The sequence below is a fragment of the Lampetra fluviatilis genome, chromosome 64 (assembly GCF_964198595.1).
Source record: "Lampetra fluviatilis chromosome 64, kcLamFluv1.1, whole genome shotgun sequence".
NCBI lineage: Eukaryota > Metazoa > Chordata > Hyperoartia > Petromyzontiformes > Petromyzontidae > Lampetra > Lampetra fluviatilis.
The window spans coordinates 4,812,057-4,835,555 of record NC_136338.1 but is presented as its reverse complement, the minus strand read 5'-3'; the positions used below and the strand labels follow the sequence as shown (position 1 = coordinate 4,835,555).

The 23,499-nt window shown below is 54.3% G+C and overlaps 1 protein-coding gene across 3 annotated transcripts in view; it reads left to right on the top strand.

The window, feature by feature from the left end:
* Nucleotides 1-2,389: 2,389 nt before the first annotated feature.
* The window catches only part of KRAS (KRAS proto-oncogene, GTPase), a 40,847-nt gene continuing 19,737 nt past the window's right edge, over nucleotides 2,390-23,499 (top strand). The window contains exons 1-3 of one of the 3 annotated variants that reach the window (XM_078882275.1): nucleotides 2,395-2,541; nucleotides 3,314-3,388; nucleotides 14,405-14,538. In XM_078882275.1, the coding sequence (XP_078738401.1) occupies nucleotides 14,428-14,538 (111 nt within the window). In that variant the 5' untranslated portion in view covers nucleotides 2,395-2,541; nucleotides 3,314-3,388; nucleotides 14,405-14,427. Of the gene's footprint in view, nucleotides 2,542-3,313; nucleotides 3,389-14,404; nucleotides 14,539-23,499 lie in introns of all 3 variants that reach the window. The other 2 variants (XM_078882274.1, XM_078882272.1) reach the window with 2 other exon arrangements.

The window sequence follows — 23,499 nt, the reverse complement described above, 5'->3', positions numbered from 1 at the left end:
CGGTCACGTGACACCCCCTCTCGACCAATCGGGGGACCGTGAAATCGCTCACCCATCACCCTGAATCGGTCACGTGACACCCCCTCTCGACCAATCAGGGGACCGCGAATTCGCTCACCCATCACCCTGAATCGGTCACGTGACACCCCCTCTCGACCAATCGGGGGACCGCGAATTTGCTCACCCATCACCCTGAATCGGTCACGTGACACCCCCTCTCGACCAATCAGGGGACCGTGAAATCGCTCACCCATCACCCTGAATCGGTCACGTGACACCCCCTCTCGACCAATCAGGGGACCGCGAATTCGCTCACCCATCACCCTGAATCGGTCACGTGACACCCCCTCTCGACCAATCAGGGGACCGCGAATTCGCTCACCCATCACCCTGAATCGGTCACGTGACACCCCCTCTCGACCAATCGGGGGACCGCGAATTCGCTCACCCATCACCCTGAATCGGTCACGTGACACCCCCTCTCGACCAATCAGGGGACCGTGAAATCGCTCACCCATCACCCTGAATCGGTCACGTGACACCCCCTCTCGACCAATCAGGGGACCGCGAATTCGCTCACCCATCACCCTGAATCGGTCACGTGACACCCCCTCTCGACCAATCGGGGGACCGCGAATTCGCTCACCCATCACCCTGAATCGGTCACGTGACACCCCCTCTCGACCAATCGGGGGACCGTGAAATCGCTCACCCATCACCCTGAATCGGTCACGTGACACCCCCTCTCGACCAATCAGGGGACCGCGAATTCGCTCACCCATCACCCTGAATCGGTCACGTGACACCCCCTCTCGACCAATCGGGGGACCGTGAAATCGCTCACCCATCACCCTGAATCGGTCACGTGACACCCCCTCTCGACCAATCGGGGGACCGCGAATTTGCTCACCCATCACCCTGAATCGGTCACGTGACACCCCCTCTCGACCAATCAGGGGACCGTGAAATCGCTCACCCATCACCCTGAATCGGTCACGTGACACCCCCTCTCGACCAATCAGGGGACCGCGAATTCGCTCACCCATCACCCTGAATCGGTCACGTGACACCCCCTCTCGACCAATCAGGGGACCGCGAATTCGCTCACCCATCACCCTGAATCGGTCACGTGACACCCCCTCTCGACCAATCGGGGGACCGCGAATTCGCTCACCCATCACCCTGAATCGGTCACGTGACACCCCCTCTCGACCAATCGGGGGACCGTGAAATCGCTCACCCATCACCCTGAATCGGTCACGTGACACCCCCTCTCGACCAATCAGGGGACCGCGAATTCGCTCACCCATCACCCTGAATCGGTCACGTGACACCCCCTCTCGACCAATCGGGGGACCGCGAATTCGCTCACCCATCACCCTGAATCGGTCACGTGACACCCCCTCTCGACCAATCGGGGGACCGTGAAATCGCTCACCCATCACCCTGAATCGGTCACGTGACACCCCCTCTCGACCAATCAGGGGACCGCGAATTCGCTCACCCATCACCCTGAATCGGTCACGTGACACCCCCTCTCGACCAATCGGGGGACCGTGAAATCGCTCACCCATCACCCTGAATCGGTCACGTGACACCCCCTCTCGACCAATCAGGGGACCGCGAATTCGCTCACCCATCACCCTGAATCGGTCACGTGACACCCCCTCTCGACCAATCAGGGGACCGTGAAATCGCTCACCCATCACCCTGAATCGGTCACGTGACACCCCCTCTCGACCAATCGGAGGACCGCGAAATCGCTTACCCACCCCCACCTCCCTCCCCCCAGCTAACGCTGCTGCACCCACAGCGGATCGTGGTCACGTGCGTGCCTCTCGACCAATCGGAGACGTGGAATCGCCCTCCCCATCCCCTCCCCCCAACTAACGCTGCACCGGGAGAGGAACGCGGTCACGTGCGCCTCTCGACCAATCGGGGGACAGCGGTATCGCTCACCCCCCCACCCCTCCCCCTAACGAACGCTCTGCCGAAAGCGGGTCACGTGAGCGCCTCTCGACCAATCGAGAGACCGCGGCAATCGCCTCCACAGTGGGGAGTTCCCCCACCCCCTCCACCCACGTCCCCCCCACCCCACCCAGTCCGACCACGCCTCCTTCCACGTCGCCCCGCCCCCCTTCTCTTCGCCCCGCCCACCCCTCAATACGCCCGCCCCCTTTCTCTTCGCCCCGCACTCTTTCCACTCGCCCCGCCCCCTTTCACCCTCTCCGCCCCGCCCACCCCTCAACACGCCCCGCCCCCTTTCCACTCGCCCGCCCTCTATCCACTCGCCCCGCCCCCTTTCCACTCGCCTCGCCCTCTTTTCTTTCGCCCCGCCCTCTTTTCATTCGCCCCGCCCTCTTCCTCTTCGCCCCGCCCCCTTTCTAACCGCACCCCTCCCTCCCCCACCACCCCTCTCTCCGTGCGAGTCGAAGGCTCCCCAACCTCCATGTCCCTGACACTCTCCTACCGCCGGCAGCGACGGACTCCATAGCGGCTACGGCGGCTCTCGGCCTTTCGTTCCGTCGGGGACACCCGGGGGTAAGTCGGCGTAGGGGGCCCGGCACGAGCCCCCCGTTCGGGAACGGCGTGGGGGGGTGGTGGTGGGTGGCAATCTCAACCCACCCACCCCCACCCCCCACACACACACACAACACCCGCCCGCCCGCCCGCGTTCACCGTCGTCCCCGCCCTGGCCTGCCTGCGGCCTAGCGCAGGCTCGCGGTAGGGGCTTTCAGGCGAGCCGGCGTGCGTTTTCCCGTCCCCCGTAAAGTCGACACACAAAAAAAAAATTCAACAACCTCCTCCTCCTCATCTTAGCCACCCCCCCCCTTCTCCGTGTTTTGAACTGCCGCGTCCGGAGATCGATTATCGATCCGATCGAAACGAACGAACCGATTGGGTCTCGCCTGCTCGCCGCTTAACCGCACAAGACATCGATCGATCTTCACGCCAACCTCCTACGTGTTGTCCCTGATCTTCCGTGGGTCTCTCTACTGCTGGATGATGCACGGCCCCTTCATCAACGCCCCGTTACCACCCACCCATCACAACCCTCGCCCGCCTATCCTCCCCACCTTTGCCTGCTACCCCCATCCCTTCCCAACCTCGCTGTACCTTCGCTACACGTGAACCGATCTCATCATCATCATCACCCAGGCCTGCATTCAAACGCTGCTGCTGCTGCTACAACGTGAAGCTAACGCCATGAACATCGCTCTTCCGCGGGCAGAATGAGAGTGTTTGTGTTTCCCGGAGGAATCCGATGAGCTATGAAGCGCTTTGTGTGTTTTTTTTTCTTTCTTCTTCTCAGTCTCAGATCTCTGCGGTGGTCGTCCGTCGCGGCGTCGTGGACTAAGCGCGTGGATTTGTGTCTCGTGTAATCAAGGTATAGCGTCTAGTAGGTGTGTGTGCCAAGTCTAGTGTGTCACGTGTAGTAGATGTGTCACCTCTAGTGTGTCACGTGTAGTAGATGTGTCAAGTCCAGTAGATGTGTCACGTGTAGTGTGTCACGTGTAGTAGATGTGTCACCTCTAGTGTGTCACGTGTAGTAGATGTGTCACGTGTAGTAGATGTGTCACGTCTAGTGTGTCACGTCTAGTGTGTCACGTGTAGTAGATGTGTCACGTGTAGTAGATGTGTCACCTCTAGTGTGTCACGTGCAGTAGATGTGTCACGTGTAGTAGATGTGTCACGTGTAGTAGATGTGTCACCTCTAGTGTGTCACGTGTAGTAGATGTGTCACCTCTAGTGTGTCACGTGTAGTAGATGTGTCACCTCTAGTGTGTCACATGTAGTAGATGTGTCACGTGTAGTAGATGTGTCACGTGTAGTAGATGTGTCACGTGTAGTAGATGTGTCACCTCTAGTGTGTCACGTGTAGTAGATGTGTCACGTCTAGTGTGTCACGTGTAGTAGATGTGTCACTTGTAGTAGATGTGTCACGTGTAGTAGATGTGTCACCTCTAGTGTGTCACGTGTAGTAGATGTGTCACGTGTAGTGTGTCACGTGTAGTAGATGTGTCACTTGTAGTAGATGTGTCACCTCTAGTGTGTCACGTGTAGTAGATGTGTCACCTCTAGTGTGTCACGTGTAGTAGATGTGTCAAGTCTAGTGTGTCACGTGTAGTAGATGTGTCACGTGTAGTAGATGTGTCACGTGTAGTAGATGTGTCACCTCTAGTGTGTCACGTGCAGTAGATGTGTCACCTCTAGTGTGTCACGTGCAGTAGATGTGTCACGTGTAGTAGATGTGTCACGTGTAGTAGATGTGTCACATGTAGTAGATGTGTCACCTCTAGTGTGTCACGTGCAGTAGATGTGTCACCTCTAGTGTGTCACGTGTAGTAGATGTGTCACGTGTAGTAGATGTGTCACGTGTAGTAGATGTGTCACGTGTAGTAGATGTGTCACCTCTAGTGTGTCACGTGTAGTAGATGTGTCACGTCTAGTGTGTCACGTGTAGTAGATGTGTCACCTCTAGTGTGTCACGTGTAGTAGATGTGTCACGTGTAGTAGATGTGTCACCTCTAGTGTGTCACGTGTAGTAGATGTGTCACCTCTAGTGTGTCACGTGTAGTAGATGTGTCACCTCTAGTGTGTCACGTGTAGTAGATGTGTCACGTGTAGTAGATGTGTCACGTGTAGTAGATGTGTCACCTCTAGTGTGTCACGTGTAGTAGATGTGTCACCTCTAGTGTGTCACGTGCAGTAGATGTGTCACGTGTAGTAGATGTGTCACGTGTAGTAGATGTGTCACGTGTAGTAGATGTGTCACCTCTAGTGTGTCACGTGTACTAGATGTGTCACGTCTAGTGTGTCACGTGTAGTAGATGTGTCACTTGTAGTAGATGTGTCACGTGTAGTAGATGTGTCACCTCTAGTGTGTCACGTGTAGTAGATGTGTCACGTGTAGTGTGTCACGTGTAGTAGATGTGTCACTTGTAGTAGATGTGTCACCTCTAGTGTGTCACGTGTAGTAGATGTGTCACCTCTAGTGTGTCACGTGTAGTAGATGTGTCAAGTCTAGTGTGTCACGTGTAGTAGATGTGTCACGTGTAGTAGATGTGTCACGTGTAGTAGATGTGTCACCTCTAGTGTGTCACGTGCAGTAGATGTGTCACCTCTAGTGTGTCACGTGCAGTAGATGTGTCACGTGTAGTAGATGTGTCACGTGTAGTAGATGTGTCACATGTAGTAGATGTGTCACCTCTAGTGTGTCACGTGCAGTAGATGTGTCACCTCTAGTGTGTCACGTGTAGTAGATGTGTCACGTGTAGTAGATGTGTCACGTGTAGTAGATGTGTCACGTGTAGTAGATGTGTCACCTCTAGTGTGTCACGTGTAGTAGATGTGTCACGTCTAGTGTGTCACGTGTAGTAGATGTGTCACCTCTAGTGTGTCACGTGTAGTAGATGTGTCACGTGTAGTAGATGTGTCACCTCTAGTGTGTCACGTGTAGTAGATGTGTCACCTCTAGTGTGTCACGTGTAGTAGATGTGTCACCTCTAGTGTGTCACGTGTAGTAGATGTGTCACGTGTAGTAGATGTGTCACGTGTAGTAGATGTGTCACCTCTAGTGTGTCACGTGTAGTAGATGTGTCACCTCTAGTGTGTCACGTGCAGTAGATGTGTCACGTGTAGTAGATGTGTCACGTGTAGTAGATGTGTCACGTGTAGTGTGTCACGTGTAGTAGATGTGTCACGTGTAGTGTGTCACGTGTAGTAGATGTGTCACCTCTAGTGTGTCACGTGCAGTAGATGTGTCACCTCTAGTGTGTCACGTGTAGTAGATGTGTCACGTCTAGTGTGTCACGTGTAGTAGATGTGTCACGTGTAGTAGATGTGTCACGTGTAGATGTGTCACCTCTAGTGTGTCACATGTAGTAGATGTGTCACCTCTAGTGTGTCACGTGCAGTAGATGTGTCACCTCTAGTGTGTCACGTGTAGTAGATGTGTCACGTGTAGTAGATGTGTCACGTGTAGTAGATGTGTCACCTCTAGTGTGTCACGTGTAGTAGATGTGTCACGTCTAGTGTGTCACGTGTAGTAGATGTGTCACCTCTAGTGTGTCACGTGTAGTAGATGTGTCACGTGTAGTAGATGTGTCACGTGTAGTAGATGTGTCACGTGTAGTAGATGTGTCACCTCTAGTGTGTCACGTGTAGTAGATGTGTCACCTCTAGTGTGTCACGTGTAGTAGATGTGTCACGTGTAGTAGATGTGTCACGTGTAGTAGATGTGTCACCTCTAGTGTGTCACGTGTAGTAGATGTGTCACCTCTAGTGTGTCACGTGTAGTAGATGTGTCACGTGTAGTAGATGTGTCACGTGTAGTGTGTCACGTGTAGTAGATGTGTCACCTCTAGTGTGTCACGTGTAGTAGATGTGTCACCTCTAGTGTGTCACGTGTAGTAGATGTGTCACGTGTAGTAGATGTGTCACGTGTAGTAGATGTGTCACGTGTAGTAGATGTGTCACCTCTAGTGTGTCACGTGTAGTAGATGTGTCACGTGTAGTAGATGTGTCACGTCTAGTGTGTCACGTGTAGTAGATGTGTCACCTCTAGTGTGTCACGTCTAGTGTGTCACGTCTAGTGTGTCACGTGTAGTAGATGTGTCACGTGTAGTAGATGTGTCACCTCTAGTGTGTCACGTGTAGTAGATGTGTCACCTCTAGTGTGTCACGTGTAGTAGATGTGTCACGTGTAGTAGATGTGTCACGTCTAGTGTGTCACGTGTAGTAGATGTGTCACGTGTAGTAGATGTGTCACCTCTAGTGTGTCACGTGTAGTAGATGTGTCACCTCTAGTGTGTCACGTATAGTAGATGTGTCACGTGTAGTAGATGTGTCACCTCTAGTGTGTCACGTGTAGTAGATGTGTCACGTGTAGTGTGTCACGTGTAGTAGATGTCACCTCTAGTGTGTCACGTGTAGTAGATGTGTCACGTCTAGTGTGTCACGTGTAGTAGATGTGTCACGTGTAGTGTGTCACGTGTAGTAGATGTGTCACCTCTAGTGTGTCACGTGTAGTAGATGTGTCACGTCTAGTGTGTCACGTGTAGTAGATGTGTCACCTCTAGTGTGTCACGTGTAGTAGATGTGTCACCTCTAGTGTGTCACGTGTAGTAGATGTGTCACGTGTAGTAGATGTGTCACATGTAGTAGATGTGTCACCTCTAGTGTCACCTCTAGTGTGTCACGTGTAGTAGATGTATCACCTCTAGTGTGTCACGTCTATTGTGTCACGTGTAGTAGATGTGTCACGTGTAGTAGATGTGTCACGTGTAGTAGATGTGTCACCTCTAGTGTGTCACGTGTAGTAGATGTGTCACGTCTAGTGTGTCACGTGTAGTAGATGTGTCACCTCTAGTGTGTCACGTGTAGTAGATGTGTCACGTGTAGTAGATGTGTCACCTCTAGTGTGTCACGTGTAGTAGATGTGTCACCTCTAGTGTGTCACGTGTAGTAGATGTGTCACCTCTAGTGTGTCACGTGTAGTAGATGTGTCACGTGTAGTAGATGTGTCACGTGTAGTAGATGTGTCACCTCTAGTGTGTCACGTGTAGTAGATGTGTCACCTCTAGTGTGTCACGTGCAGTAGATGTGTCACGTGTAGTAGATGTGTCACGTGTAGTAGATGTGTCACGTGTAGTGTGTCACGTGTAGTAGATGTGTCACGTGTAGTGTGTCACGTGTAGTAGATGTGTCACCTCTAGTGTATCACGTGCAGTAGATGTGTCACCTCTAGTGTGTCACGTGTAGTAGATGTGTCACGTCTAGTGTGTCACGTGTAGTAGATGTGTCACGTGTAGTAGATGTGTCACGTGTAGATGTGTCACCTCTAGTGTGTCACATGTAGTAGATGTGTCACCTCTAGTGTGTCACGTGCAGTAGATGTGTCACCTCTAGTGTGTCACGTGTAGTAGATGTGTCACGTGTAGTAGATGTGTCACGTGTAGTAGATGTGTCACCTCTAGTGTGTCACGTGTAGTAGATGTGTCACGTCTAGTGTGTCACGTGTAGTAGATGTGTCACCTCTAGTGTGTCACGTGTAGTAGATGTGTCACGTGTAGTAGATGTGTCACGTGTAGTAGATGTGTCACGTGTAGTAGATGTGTCACCTCTAGTGTGTCACGTGTAGTAGATGTGTCACCTCTAGTGTGTCACGTGTAGTAGATGTGTCACGTGTAGTAGATGTGTCACGTGTAGTAGATGTGTCACCTCTAGTGTGTCACGTGTAGTAGATGTGTCACCTCTAGTGTGTCACGTGTAGTAGATGTGTCACGTGTAGTAGATGTGTCACGTGTAGTGTGTCACGTGTAGTAGATGTGTCACCTCTAGTGTGTCACGTGTAGTAGATGTGTCACCTCTAGTGTGTCACGTGTAGTAGATGTGTCACGTGTAGTAGATGTGTCACGTGTAGTAGATGTGTCACGTGTAGTAGATGTGTCACCTCTAGTGTGTCACGTGTAGTAGATGTGTCACGTGTAGTAGATGTGTCACGTCTAGTGTGTCACGTGTAGTAGATGTGTCACCTCTAGTGTGTCACGTCTAGTGTGTCACGTCTAGTGTGTCACGTGTAGTAGATGTGTCACGTGTAGTAGATGTGTCACCTCTAGTGTGTCACGTGTAGTAGATGTGTCACCTCTAGTGTGTCACGTGTAGTAGATGTGTCACGTGTAGTAGATGTGTCACGTCTAGTGTGTCACGTGTAGTAGATGTGTCACGTGTAGTAGATGTGTCACCTCTAGTGTGTCACGTGTAGTAGATGTGTCACCTCTAGTGTGTCACGTATAGTAGATGTGTCACGTGTAGTAGATGTGTCACCTCTAGTGTGTCACGTGTAGTAGATGTGTCACGTGTAGTGTGTCACGTGTAGTAGATGTCACCTCTAGTGTGTCACGTGTAGTAGATGTGTCACGTCTAGTGTGTCACGTGTAGTAGATGTGTCACGTGTAGTGTGTCACGTGTAGTAGATGTGTCACCTCTAGTGTGTCACGTGTAGTAGATGTGTCACGTCTAGTGTGTCACGTGTAGTAGATGTGTCACCTCTAGTGTGTCACGTGTAGTAGATGTGTCACCTCTAGTGTGTCACGTGTAGTAGATGTGTCACGTGTAGTAGATGTGTCACATGTAGTAGATGTGTCACCTCTAGTGTCACCTCTAGTGTGTCACGTGTAGTAGATGTATCAGCTCTAGTGTGTCACGTCTAGTGTGTCACGTGTAGTAGATGTGTCACGTGTAGTAGATGTGTCACGTGTAGTAGATGTGTCACCTCTAGTGTGTCACGTGTAGTAGATGTGTCACGTCTAGTGTGTCACGTGTAGTAGATGTGTCACCTCTAGTGTGTCACGTGTAGTAGATGTGTCACCTCTAGTGTGTCACGTGTAGTAGATGTGTCACGTGTAGTAGATGTGTCACCTCTAGTGTGTCACGTGTAGTAGATGTGTCACGTCTAGTGTGTCACGTGTAGTAGATGTGTCACCTCTAGTATGTCACGTGTAGTAGATGTGTCACCTCTAGTCTGTCACGTGTAGTAGATGTGTCACCTCTAGTGCGTCACGTGTAGTAGATGTGTCACGTGTAGTAGATGTGTCACGTGTAGTAGGTGTGTCATGAGTAGTAGGTGTGTCACGTCTAGTGTGTCACGTGTGGTGTGTCCCGTGTAGTAGGTGTGTCACGTGTGTCGTGTAGCGTGTCACGTGTAGTGTGTCACGTGTAGTAGGCATGTTACGTGTAGTAGGCATGTCACGTGTGGTAGGCGCGCGTCACGTGTGGTAGGCACGTGTCACGTGTAGTGTGTCCCGTGTAGTAGGTGTGTCACGTGTGTCGTGTAGCGTGTCACGTGTAGTAGGCATGTCACGTGTGGTGTGTCACGTGTGGTGTGTCACGTGTGGTAGGCGCGTCACGTGTGGTAGGCGCGTCACGTGTGGTAGGCGCGTCACGTGTGGTGTGTTCCGTGTAGTAGGTGTGTCACGTGTGTCGTGTAGCGTGTCACGTGTAGTGTGTCACGTGTAGTAGGCATGTCACGTGTAGTAGGCATGTCACGTGTGGTAGGCGCGCGTCACGTGTGGTAGGCACGTCACGTGTGGTAGGCGCGTCACGTGTGGTAGGTGTGTGTCTAGTAGATGTGTGTAGGTAGGTGTGTGTGTGTGTAGGTAGGTGTGTGTGTGTAGGTAGGTGTGTGTGTAGGTACGTAGGTGTGTGTGTGTAGGTAGGTGTGTGTGTGTGTGTAGGTGTGTGTGTGTGTAGGTAGGTGTGTGTGTGTAGGTAGGTGTGTGTGTGTGTGTGTAGGTAGGTGTGTGTGTGTGTGTAGGTAGGTGTGTGTGTGTGTAGGTAGGTAGGTGTGTGTGTGAGGAGGCTTACCGCAGCCTTCGCTCAGAGGTTCGGAGAGCCGTGAGGCGCTGCAAGGATGGGTGGTGGTCGCGGGTTGCTGAGGAGATGGAGTCTGGTTCAATGACCCGTGATCACAAATCAGTTTTTAATTCCATCAAAAAAGTAACCTGCAGCTCCACACCTATTACCATCATTAGAGGAAAGAACGGTGATCCAATCTCCGACTCCCAGGAACAGGTTTGCAGATTTGCTGAGCATTTCTGTGAGGTCCTAGGGGAGGGGAAATCCCTCAGCCAGGAAAACATCATGGCACAAAGTGGGGATAACCCTGCTGAGGCTGCGGTGCCTCAAATATAGGAAGAAGTCACCCCCTGTGAGTGGCTGGCTGAGGTGCCATCTGTTGAGGAAGTACTGAAGGCGATCCGGAGTCTGAGACTAGGAAAGGCACCGGGCAGAGATGATCTCCCAAGCGAAATGCTGAGGGAGGGTGGCGTTTGTGCAGAGACTGCCCTACATGACATCATAACAACAGTCTGGACCACTGGACGGGTTCCGCAGGATTGGAAGGATGCCCTGGTGGCCCCCCTCTTTAAGAAGGGGGACCGCACAGACTGTAACAACTACAGGGGCATCTCACTCCTCAGTGTGCCGGGAAAGGTCCTGGCAAGGATCCCCAATGTGGTTTCAGGAAAGGGCGATCCTGCACAGATGCCATATTTTCTGTCAGTCTGCTACAGCAGAGGTGTAGGGAATTCCAACAAGACCTACATCTCTGCTTTATTGACCTGGTCAAGGCCTATTATACCATCAGTAGGCCTGGGCTCTGGGTTGTTCTTCGTGCTTTCGGAGTCCCTGACCCTCTGCTCATGATCATTAAGGACCTTCATGATGGTGAGCGGGCCCGGGTAAAACTATGTAGCCGGGAGTCGGAGCCTTTCTCTGTACACCTTGGGGTGCGACAGGGATGTCCTCTGGCTCCCACATTATTTAACATCTATTTTGACCACGTAGTTCGTGAAGCCTTCAATAGCTGTACCGGGGGAATTTCCATTTGGTACAGATATAATGGGAGGCTGATCGATGCTCGGGTGCGATCAAGGGATGGCTCCCTATTGGTCAACCACGTTATGTATGCCGATGATTTGGTAATAGCTGCTCATTCAGAGGAGGAGTTGGAGACGCTGCTGCTGAGACTGGAGCATGCCACTAAGAGTTGGGGCCTTACCTTCAGCCCCACCAAAACTAAGCACCTGCCTGGGTATTTTGTACCATCGAACACTCCACCCCCACAACTCCCAATTGGTGATGGGGCAGTAGTGGAGAGAGTGGAGAGTTTCCCCTACCTGGGCAGTGTGCTTATGACCGGCTCCAGTTTAACAGCAGAGGTCTCACTCAGAATCAGTCGAGCGGTATAATCTTTTCATCGGTTGCGTAACGCTGTGTGGAAGCTACCTGGTCTGTCGCTCCGCACGAAGCTTTGGGTCTTCTTGGCCACAGTCATTCCCTCCCTTCTCTACGCTTGCGAAACGTGAACCCCCCTAATGGAGCATCTTCACCGGTTGGAAACATTTAGGCTGACCTGCCTACCATCCATCCTGGGTTTAACCAGGCTGGATTGTGTGAGGAGCTCACAAATCCTTGAAAGAATTGGGCAAAATCCCATCGGTGAGCTCCTCCGGCAGGCAAGGCTGCGTTGGCTGGGTCATGTAGCCCGCATGCCCAGCCACCGCATGCCTAAACAACTTTTGTTCGGCCAGATCGAGGGGGCTCAACGGGCGCGGCACGGGCTAGAGAAGAGTTGGAGTGATGTGGTACAAGAGGACGTGGAGCTGAGTGGACTTGCCGATGACTGGTACCAGCGGTGTCAAGATCGGCCTCAGTGGAGGAGGCTCGTGAAGGACGACACTGGGCAGTTGGAGGCAGTCGCCCTCCAGCAACAACGGAGGGCGGAGGAGCGACGCTCACAACAACGAGCGGAGCGCCGGGTGGCTAAAGCACAGCAAGTTGGCACAGTAGGGGGCACAGGTGGTGCATCAGCCAGTCATCTCGGTCATCTCGGTCAGTCGACCCGTGGCACCTGCTGGGTCTGCCCCGTGACCTCCTGCCAGCGGGCGTTCGACACTTCACGTGGCCTCAAGGTGCACTTGGCCTGGCACAAGCGTCGTGGTGACGTCACCGCCCCTTAGTGGCGAATGGCGGTTGTTGTGTGTGTCTAGTAGGTAGGTGTGTGTGTGTGTGTGTCTAGTATATGTGTGTGTGTTTAGTAGGTAGGTGTGTGTGTGTGTCACGTCTATGGGAGCGGTGGTGCAACGGTTAGCGCTACGCTGCGCTATGAACCTGGCGACCCGGGTTCTATTCCCGCTCACGGCCAACATCCGTGACGATTATCTGAACCGGTCCCGGGCCTCCCCTAGGTCGACTCGGCCTCAAATGAGTACCTGGTGCGGTGTGTAAACATCGCAACTGGGGAGACAAAGGCGGTCGGGCGCGGTGCTGGCCACCCATCCCCTCGTGTGCCGTTCCGGCCTTCATAGGTGCTCGCTAACAGCACTTGCCCCTACAGTCTGTTAAGGCTACACGGGGGATCTTTGTCTTTGTTGTTGTCGGGGGGGGGGGGGGGGGTAGTGTAGCGGTTAGCGCCACGCTGCGCTACGAACCCGGCGACCCGGGTTCGATTCCCGCTCACGGCCAACACCACCGGTGACGATTGTCTGAACCGGTCCTGGGCCTCCCTGATGTGTGAGCGGCAGCCGCATCTTTGGCGTACTTCTAGAGGGGCGAGTTACTCGAAGTTGTGACTGAGAGACCGTTGTTTTTTGTTATTTAAAAAAAAAAACTTTTTTTTAAAGAGTTTATTTTACGTTACCAGGTAAGGACCCACTGAGGTTATTTGAGAAGCGACCCCGGCTCTCGCCACGTGATAGCCCGACGAAGTGGCCAATCGCGTGGGAATGTGTCGCAGTCAAACACTCTGAATGCGCGTCGATTCTAAAATGTGGAGGGGAGAGTGAACAGTAGACGTCACGGTCCAGATTGAACCCACGACCTCCTCCTGTATACCAGGCGAGGTAGTTAACATCTCCTAGCCACCGTGATGATGATTAGAGAGAGACACGCAAACTCCAAATATACAGCAGCAGGCGTCAGGGTCCAGATGGAACCCACGACCTCCTGTATACCAGGCGAGGTAGTTAACATCTCCTAAATCCACGCGACCACGAGGAGAGTAAACACGCAAACTCCAAATATACAGCAGCAGGCGTCAGGGTCCAGATGGAACCCACGACCTCCTGTATACCAGGCGAGGTAGTCAACATCTCCTTGTGGCACCACCATGTGTATGCACATAATCAGAATATTAATACGGAGGAATCCGAGGGTCTTTAGTGCGTGTTTTGTTACAGATGTTCAGTAAAATGAGGTTGTACAGTACTCGCGTACGCAATGTCATCTTTGTACACAGCAGACAAAGATATCCATCCCCCCACCTTCACAGGTGCTACTCGCTAACAGCACTTGCCCCTACAGTCTGTGAAGGCTATACCAGGGATCTTTGTCTCTTGTGTGTAGCGGTAGTGTGATGCGTAACGAACCTGGCGACCCGGGTTAAATTCCGCGCTCACGGCCACCGACACCACCAGTGCCGGTCCTGGGTCTCCCCTAGGTAGACTCGGCCTCAAATGAGTGCCTGGTGCGGTGTGCAGTAAACATCGCCACTGGGGAGACAAAGGCGGCCGGGCGTGGTGCTGGCCACACACCCCCTCGTGTGCCACAGCGCCGGTAGCCTTCATCACTCGCTAACAGCACTTGCCCCAACAGCCTGCTAAGGCTACACGGGGGACCTTTGTCTTTGTGTGTGTGTGTGTGTGCACGCGTGACGCAAGAGATGCACCACTTGCATCTGATGCAGGTCTCGGCCCGTCAACCCGTGGCACCACCTGGGTCTGAACCTTGACCTCCCGCCAGCGGCAGTTGGACAACTTCACGTGGCCTCGCATAAGCGCCGTGGGTGAAGTTGTCGTCGTCGTTGTCGTTGTTGTCGTCGTTGTTGTCGTTGTCGTGGCAGCAGCAGGCGGGACAGCGGGCGCCATGACGGAGTACAAGCTGGTGGTGGTGGGCGCTGGAGGCGTTGGCAAGAGCGCCCTCACCATCCAGCTCATCCAGAACCACTTTGTGGATGAGTACGACCCCACCATCGAGGTGAGCGGTGGAGCCGCAGCGACCTCGCAGACTGGAACTCGCCTGCACGCTTCGCTCCCTCGCTCGCCCGCCCGCCCGCCTCACCCAATAACCTACTCGTCCACCCGTCCACCCACCTGCTCACCCGCTCTCTCTTCGACCTACTCGCCCACCCACTCATTCACCCACCCACTCGCCTAATTACCCACCCACCTACTCGCCCACCCACCCACTCACCTAATTACCCACCCACCTACTCACCCAACCCACCTACTCAGTCACTCATCCACTCACTCACTCACTCATCTACTTGCCCCCCCACTCACCCCCCCCGCTCGCCCCCCCACTCGCCCACCCGCTCGCCCACCCACTCGCCCACCCACTCGCCCACCCACTCGCCCACCCACTCGCCCACCCGCTCGCCCACCCCGCTCGCCCACCCACTCACTCGCCCACCTACTCGCCCACCTACTCGCTCACCCACCTACTCGCCTAGTTATCCACCCAATCACATGCTCACTCACCCACCTACCTACCTACTCACCCAACCCGTACCCGGCCGCACCAGGGTCGCAAACGGGTATCGGGTAGGGTACGGGTATCGGGTACCCGATTGCGACCTCTGCTACTCGCCCACCCACCTACTCACCTAGTTGCCCCCCCCACTCGCCCACCCGCTCACTCGCCCACCCCTTTGGCCACCCGCTCGCCCCGCTCGCCCGCCCACCCCCTCGCCCACCCACTCGCCCACCCCCCTCTCGCCCACCCTGTCGTGAGAATTGTATTTTATAATGTTTGATGAATCCCTGCAGTCACGAAAGCTTTAAATCGAAATTATTTTATTATGTTTTATTTTTATTATTTTATTATTTCCCTTCTACGTGACTTTACCGAAAGAACCAAGAAGATGAATCCCTGCAGTCACGAAATTCGCTCACGCTCGTTCACGCTCGTCCACGCTCGCTCACGCTCGTCCACGTTCGTCCACGCTCGTCCACGTTCGTCCACGCTCGTCCACGCTCGTCCACGCTCGTCACGCTCGTTCACGTTCGTTCACGCTCGTCCACGCTCGTCCACGCTCGCTCACGCTCGCTCACGCTCGTCCACGTTCGTCCACGCTCGTCCACGTTCGTCCACGCTCGTCCACGCTCGTCCACGCTCGTCCACGCTCGCTCACGCTCGTCCACGCTCGTCCACGCTCGTCCACGCTCGTCCACGCTCGCTCACGCTCGTCCCACGTTCGTCCACGCTCGTCCACGTTCGTCCACGCTCGTCCACGCTCGTCCACGCTCGTCCACGCTCGTTCACGTTCGTTCACGCTCGTCCACGCTCGTTCACGTTCGTTCACAGCTCGTCCACGCTCGTCCACGCTCGTTCACGCTCGTCCACGCTCGTCCACGCTCGTCCACGCTCGCTCACGCTCGTCCACGCTCGTCCACGCTCGTCCACGCTCGCTCACGCTCGTTCACGCTCGTCCACGCTCGCTCACGCTCGTCCACGCTCGTCCACGCTCGTCCACGCTCGCTCACGCTCGTTCACGCTCGTTCACGCTCGTCCACGCTCGCTCACAGCTCGTTCACGCTCGTCCACGCTCGTTCACGCTCGTCCACGCTCGTCCACGCTCGCTCACGCTCGTTCACGCTCGTTCACTAGCTCGTTCACCGCTCGTTCACGCTCGTCCACGCTCGTCCACGCTCGCTCACGCTCGTTCACGCTCGTCCACGCTCGTTCACGCTCGTCCACGCTCGTCCACGCTCGCTCACGCTCGTTCACGCTCGTTCACGCTCGTCCACGCTCGTCCACGCTCGCTCACGCTCGTTCACGCTCGTTCACGCTCGTCCACGCTCGTTCACAGCTCGTCCACGCTCGTTCACGCTCGTCCACGCTCGTCCACGCTCGCTCACGCTCGTTCACGCTCGTTCACGCTCGTCCACGCTCGTCCACGCTCGCTCACGCTCGTTCACGCTCGTCCACGCTCGTCCACGCTCGCTCACGCTCGTTCACGCTCGTTCACGCTCGCTCACGCTCGTTCACCGCTCGTCCACGCTCGTTCACGCTCGTCCACGCTCGTCCACGCTCGCTCACGCTCGTTCACGCTCGTTCACAGCTCGTCCACGCTCGCTCACGCTCGTTCACGCTCGTTCACGCTCGTTCACGCTCATTCACACTCATTCACACTCATTCACGCTCGTCCACGCTCATTCACGCTCATTCACGCTCATTCACGCTCATTCACGCTCATTCACGCTCATTCACGCTCGTCCACGCTCATTCACGCTCATTCACGCTCGCTCACGCTCATTCACGCTCATTCACGCTCATTCACGCTCATTCACGCTCGTCCACGCTCATTCACGCTCATTCACGCTCATTCACGCTCGTCCACGCTCATTCACGCTCATTCACGCTCGTTCACGCTCGTTCACGCTCATTCACACTCATTCACACTCATTCACGCTCGTCCACGGCTCATTCACGCTCATTCACGCTCATTCACGCTCATTCACGCTCATTCACGCTCATTCACGCTCGTCCACGCTCGTCCACGCTCATTCACGCTCGTTCACGCTCATTCACGCTCATTCACGCTCATTCACGCTCATTCACGCTCATTCACGCTCATTCACGCTCATTCACGCTCGCTCACGCTCATTCACGCTCGTCCACGCTCATTCACGCTCATTCACGCTCGCTCACGCTCATTCACGCTCGTCCACGCTCATTCACGCTCATTCACGCTCATTCACGCTCATTCACGCTCGTCCACGCTCATTCACGCTCATTCACGCTCATTCACGCTCATTCACGCTCGCTCACAGCTCATTCACGCTCGTCCACGCTCATTCACGCTCATTCACGCTCGCTCACCGCTCATTCACGCTCATTCACGCTCATTCACGCTCATTCACGCTCATTCACGCTCATTCACGCTCGTCCACGCTCATTCACGCTCATTCACGCTCATTCACGCTCATTCACGCTCATTCACGCTCATTCACGCTCATTCACGCTCGCTCACGCTCATTCACGCTCATTCACGCTCATTCACGCTCATTCACGCTCATTCACGCTCGTCCACGCTCATTCACGCTCATTCACGCTCATTCACGCTCATTCACGCTCATTCACAGCTCATTCACGCTCATTCACGCTCATTCACGCTCATTCACGCTCGTCCACGCTCATTCACGCTCATTCACGCTCATTCACGCTCGCTCACGCTCATTCACGCTCATTCACGCTCGTCCACGCTCATTCACGCTCATTCACGCTCATTCACGCTCGTCCACGCTCATTCACGCTCATTCACGCTCATTCACGCTCATTCACGCTCATTCACGCTCATTCACGCTCGTCCACGCTCATTCACGCTCATTCACGCTCATTCACGCTCGTCCACGCTCATTCACGCTCATTCACGCTCATTCACGCTCGCTCACGCTCATTCACGCTCATTCACGCTCATTCACGCTCATTCACGCTCATTCACGCTCATTCACGCTCCGTCCACGCTCATTCACGCTCATTCACGCTCATTCACGCTCGTCCACGCTCATTCACGCTCATTCACGCTCATTCACGCTCATTCACGCTCATTCACGCTCATTCACGCTCATTCACGCTCATTCACGCTCATTCACGCTCATTCACGCTCATTCACGCTCATTCACGCTCATTCACGCTCATTCACGCTCATTCACGCTCATTCACGCTCATTCACGCTCATTCACGCTCATTCACGCTCATTCACGCTCGTTCACGCTCATTCACGCTCATTCACGCTCATTCACGCTCATTCACGCTCATTCACGCTCATTCACGCTCATTCACGCTCATTCACGCTCATTCACGCTCATTCACGCTCATTCACGCTCATTCACGCTCATTCACGCTCATTCACGCTCATTCACGCTCGTTCACGCTCATTCACGCTCATTCACGCTCATTCACGCTCATTCACGCTCATTCACGCTCATTCACGCTCGCTCACGCTCATTCACGCTCATTCACGCTCATTCACGCTCATTCACGCTCATTCACGCTCATTCACGCTCGTTCACGCTCATTCACGCTCATTCACGCTCATTCACGCTCATTCACGCTCATTCACGCTCATTCACGCTCGTCCACGCTCATTCACGCTCATTCACGCTCATTCACGCTCGTTCACGCTCATTCACGCTCGTTCACGCTCATTCACGCTCATTCACGCTCATTCACGCTCGTTCACGCTCATTCACGCTCGTCCACGCTCATTCACGCTCATTCACGCTCATTCACGCTCGTTCACGCTCATTCACGCTCATTCACGCTCATTCACGCTCATTCACGCTCATTCACGCTCGTCCACGCTCATTCACGCTCATTCACGCTCATTCACGCTCGTTCACACTCATTCACGCTCGTTCACGCTCATTCACGCTCGTTCACGCTCATTCACGCTCATTCACGCTCATTCACGCTCATTCACGCTCATTCACGCTCATTCACGCTCGTCCACGCTCGTCCACGCTCATTCACGCTCATTCACGCTCATTCACGCTCATTCACGCTCATTCACGCTCGTCCACGCTCGTCCACGCTCATTCACGCTCATTCACGCTCATTCACGCTCATTCACGCTCGCTCACGCTCATTCACGCTCGTTCACGCTCGTTCACGCTCATTCACGCTCATTCACGCTCATTCACGCTCATTCACGCTCGTTCACGCTCATTCACGCTCGTCCACGCTCATTCACGCTCATTCACGCTCATTCACGCTCATTCACGCTCATTCACGCTCATTCACGCTCATTCACGCTCATTCACGCTCATTCACGCTCATTCACGCTCATTCACGCTCATTCACGCTCATTCACGCTCATTCACGCTCGTTCACGCTCATTCACGCTCATTCACGCTCATTCACGCTCATTCACGCTCGCTCACGCTCATTCACGCTCATTCACGCTCGTTCACGCTCATTCACGCTCATTCACGCTCATTCACGCTCATTCACGCTCATTCACGCTCATTCACGCTCATTCACGCTCATTCACGCTCATTCACGCTCATTCACGCTCATTCACGCTCGCTCACGCTCATTCACGCTCATTCACGCTCATTCACGCTCATTCACGCTCATTCACGCTCGTTCACGCTCGTCCACGCTCATTCACGCTCATTCACGCTCATTCACGCTCATTCACGCTCATTCACGCTCGTTCACGCTCATTCACGCTCATTCACGCTCATTCACGCTCATTCACGCTCATTCACGCTCGTTCACGCTCGTCCACGCTCATTCACGCTCGTCCACGCTCATTCACGCTCATTCACGCTCATTCACGCTCGTTCACGCTCGTTCACGCTCATTCACGCTCGTCCACGCTCATTCACGCTCATTCACGCTCATTCACGCTCGTTCACGCTCGTCCACGCTCGTCCACGCTCATTCACGCTCATTCACGCTCATTCACGCTCATTCACGCTCATTCACGCTCATTCACGCTCGTTCACGCTCGTTCACGCTCGTCCACGCTCGTCCACGCTCATTCACGCTCATTCACGCTCATTCACGCTCATTCACGCTCATTCACGCTCATTCACGCTCATTCACGCTCATTCACGCTCGTTCACGCTCGTTCACGCTCGTCCACGCTCGTCCACGCTCATTCACGCTCATTCACGCTCATTCACGCTCATTCACGCTCATTCACGCTCATTCACGCTCATTCACGCTCATTCACGCTCATTCACGCTCATTCACGCTCATTCACGCTCATTCACGCTCGTTCACGCTCGTTCACGCTCGTCCACGCTCGTCCACGCTCATTCACGCTCATTCACGCTCATTCACGCTCATTCACGCTCATTCACGCTCATTCACGCTCATTCACGCTCATTCACGCTCATTCACGCTCGTTCACGCTCGTTCACGCTCGTCCACGCTCGTCCACGCTCATTCACGCTCATTCACGCTCATTCACGCTCATTCACGCTCATTCACGCTCATTCACGCTCATTCACGCTCATTCACGCTCATTCACGCTCATTCACGCTCATTCACGCTCATTCACGCTCATTCACGCTCATTCACGCTCATTCACGCTCATTCACGCTCGTCCACGCTCATTCACGCTCATTCACGCTCGCTCACGCTCGCTCACGCTCATTCACGCTCGCTCACGCTCATTCACGCTCGTTCACGCTCGTTCACGCTCGTTCACACTCATTCACGCTCGTTCACCCTCATTCACGCTCGTCCACGCTCATTCACGCTCATTCACGCTCGTTCACGCTCGTTCACACTCATTCACGCTCGTCCACGCTCGTTCACCCTCATTCACGCTCGTCCACGCTCATTCACGCTCGTCCACGCTCATTCACGCTCATTCACGCTCATTCACACTCATTCACGCTCATTCACGCTCATTCACGCTCGTCCACGCTCATTCACGCTCGTCCACGCTCATTCACGCTCATTCACGCTCATTCACACTCATTCACGCTCGTTCACGCTCATTCACGCTCGTCCACGCTCGTTCACGCTCATTCACGCTCATTCACGCTCATTCACACTCATTCACGCTCGTTCACGCTCATTCACGCTCATTCACGCTCGTCCACGCTCGTTCACGCTCATTCACGCTCGTCCACGCTCATTCACGCTCATTCACGCTCGTTCACGCTCATTCACGCTCGTCCACGCTCGTTCACGCTCATTCACGCTCGTCCACGCTCATTCACGCTCATTCACGCTCGTCCACGCTCATTCACGCTCATTCACGCTCGTTCACGCTCATTCACGCTCGTCCACGCTCGTTCACGCTCATTCACGCTCGTCCACGCTCGTTCACGCTCATTCACGCTCGTCCACGCTCATTCACGCTCATTCACGCTCATTCACGCTCATTCACGCTCGTTCACGCTCGTTCACGCTCGTTCACACTCATTCACGCTCGTTCACACTCATTCACGCTCATTCACGCTCGTTCACGCTCGTCCACGCTCGTCCACGCTCATTCACGCTCGTCCACGCTCGTTCACGCTCATTCACGCTCGTCCACGCTCGTCCACGCTCATTCACGCTCATTCACGCTCATTCACGCTCGTTCACGCTCATTCACGCTCATTCACGCTCGTTCACGCTCGTTCACACTCATTCACGCTCGTTCACGCTCATTCACGCTCATTCACGCTCATTCACGCTCATTCACGCTCGTCCACGCTCATTCACGCTCATTCACGCTCATTCACGCTCATTCACGCTCGTTCACGCTCATTCACGCTCATTCACACTCATTCACGCTCGTCCACGCTCATTCACGCTCGTCCACGCTCGTTCACGCTCATTCACGCTCGTCCACGCTCGTCCACGCTCATTCACGCTCATTCACGCTCATTCACGCTCGTTCACGCTCATTCACGCTCATTCACGCTCGTTCACGCTCGTTCACACTCATTCACGCTCGTTCACGCTCGTTCACGCTCATTCACGCTCATTCACGCTCATTCACGCTCATTCACGCTCGTTCACGCTCATTCACGCTCATTCACGCTCATTCACGCTCGTCCACGCTCATTCACGCTCATTCACGCTCGTCCACGCTCATTCACGCTCATTCACGCTCGTTCACGCTCGTTCACACTCATTCACGCTCATTCACGCTCGTCCACGCTCGTCCACGCTCATTCACGCTCATTCACGCTCATTCACGCTCATTCACGCTCGTCCACGCTCGTCCACGCTCATTCACGCTCATTCACGCTCGTTCACGCTCATTCACGCTCATTCACGCTCATTCACGCTCGTCCACGCTCATTCACGCTCGTCCACGCTCGTTCACGCTCATTCACGCTCGTCCACGCTCGTTCACGCTCATTCACGCTCATTCACGCTCATTCACGCTCGTTCACGCTCGTTCACGCTCATTCACGCTCATTCACGCTCATTCACGCTCATTCACGCTCATTCACGCTCGTTCACGCTCATTCACGCTCATTCACGCTCGTCCACGCTCGTCCACGCTCGTTCACGCTCGTTCACGCTCATTCACGCTCATTCACGCTCATTCACGCTCATTCACGCTCGTTCACGCTCGTTCACGCTCATTCACGCTCGTCCACGCTCGTTCACGCTCATTCACGCTCATTCACGCTCGTTCACGCTCATTCACGCTCATTCACGCTCATTCACGCTCGTTCACGCTCATTCACGCTCATTCACGCTCGTCCACGCTCGTTCACGCTCATTCACGCTCATTCACGCTCGTCCACGCTCGTTCACGCTCATTCACGCTCATTCACGCTCGTCCACGCTCATTCACGCTCATTCACGCTCGTCCACGCTCGTTCACGCTCATTCACGCTCATTCACGCTCATTCACGCTCATTCACGCTCGCTCACGCTCGTCCACGCTCATTCACACTCATTCACGCTCGCTCACGCTCGTCCACGCTCATTCACACTCATTCACGCTCATTCACACTCATTCACGCTCGCTCACGCTCGTCCACGCTCATTCACGCTCATTCACACTCATTCACGCTCATTCACGCTCATTCACACTCATTCACGCTCATTCACACTCATTCACGCTCATCCACGCTCATTCACACTCATTCACGCTCATTCACACTCATTCACGCTCGTTCACGCTCGTCCACGCTCATTCACACTCATTCACGCTCATTCACGCTCATTCACGCTCATTCACGCTCGTTCACGCTCATTCACGCTCATTCACGCTCATTCACGCTCGTTCACGCTCATTCACGCTCGTTCACGCTCATTCACGCTCATTCACGCTCATTCACGCTCATTCACGCTCATTCACGCTCGCTCACGCTCGTTCACGCTCATTCACGCTCATTCACGCTCATTCACGCTCGCTCACGCTCGTTCACGCTCATTCACGCTCATTCACGCTCATTCACGCTCGTTCACGCTCATTCACGCTCGTTCACGCTCATTCACGCTCATTCACGCTCATTCACG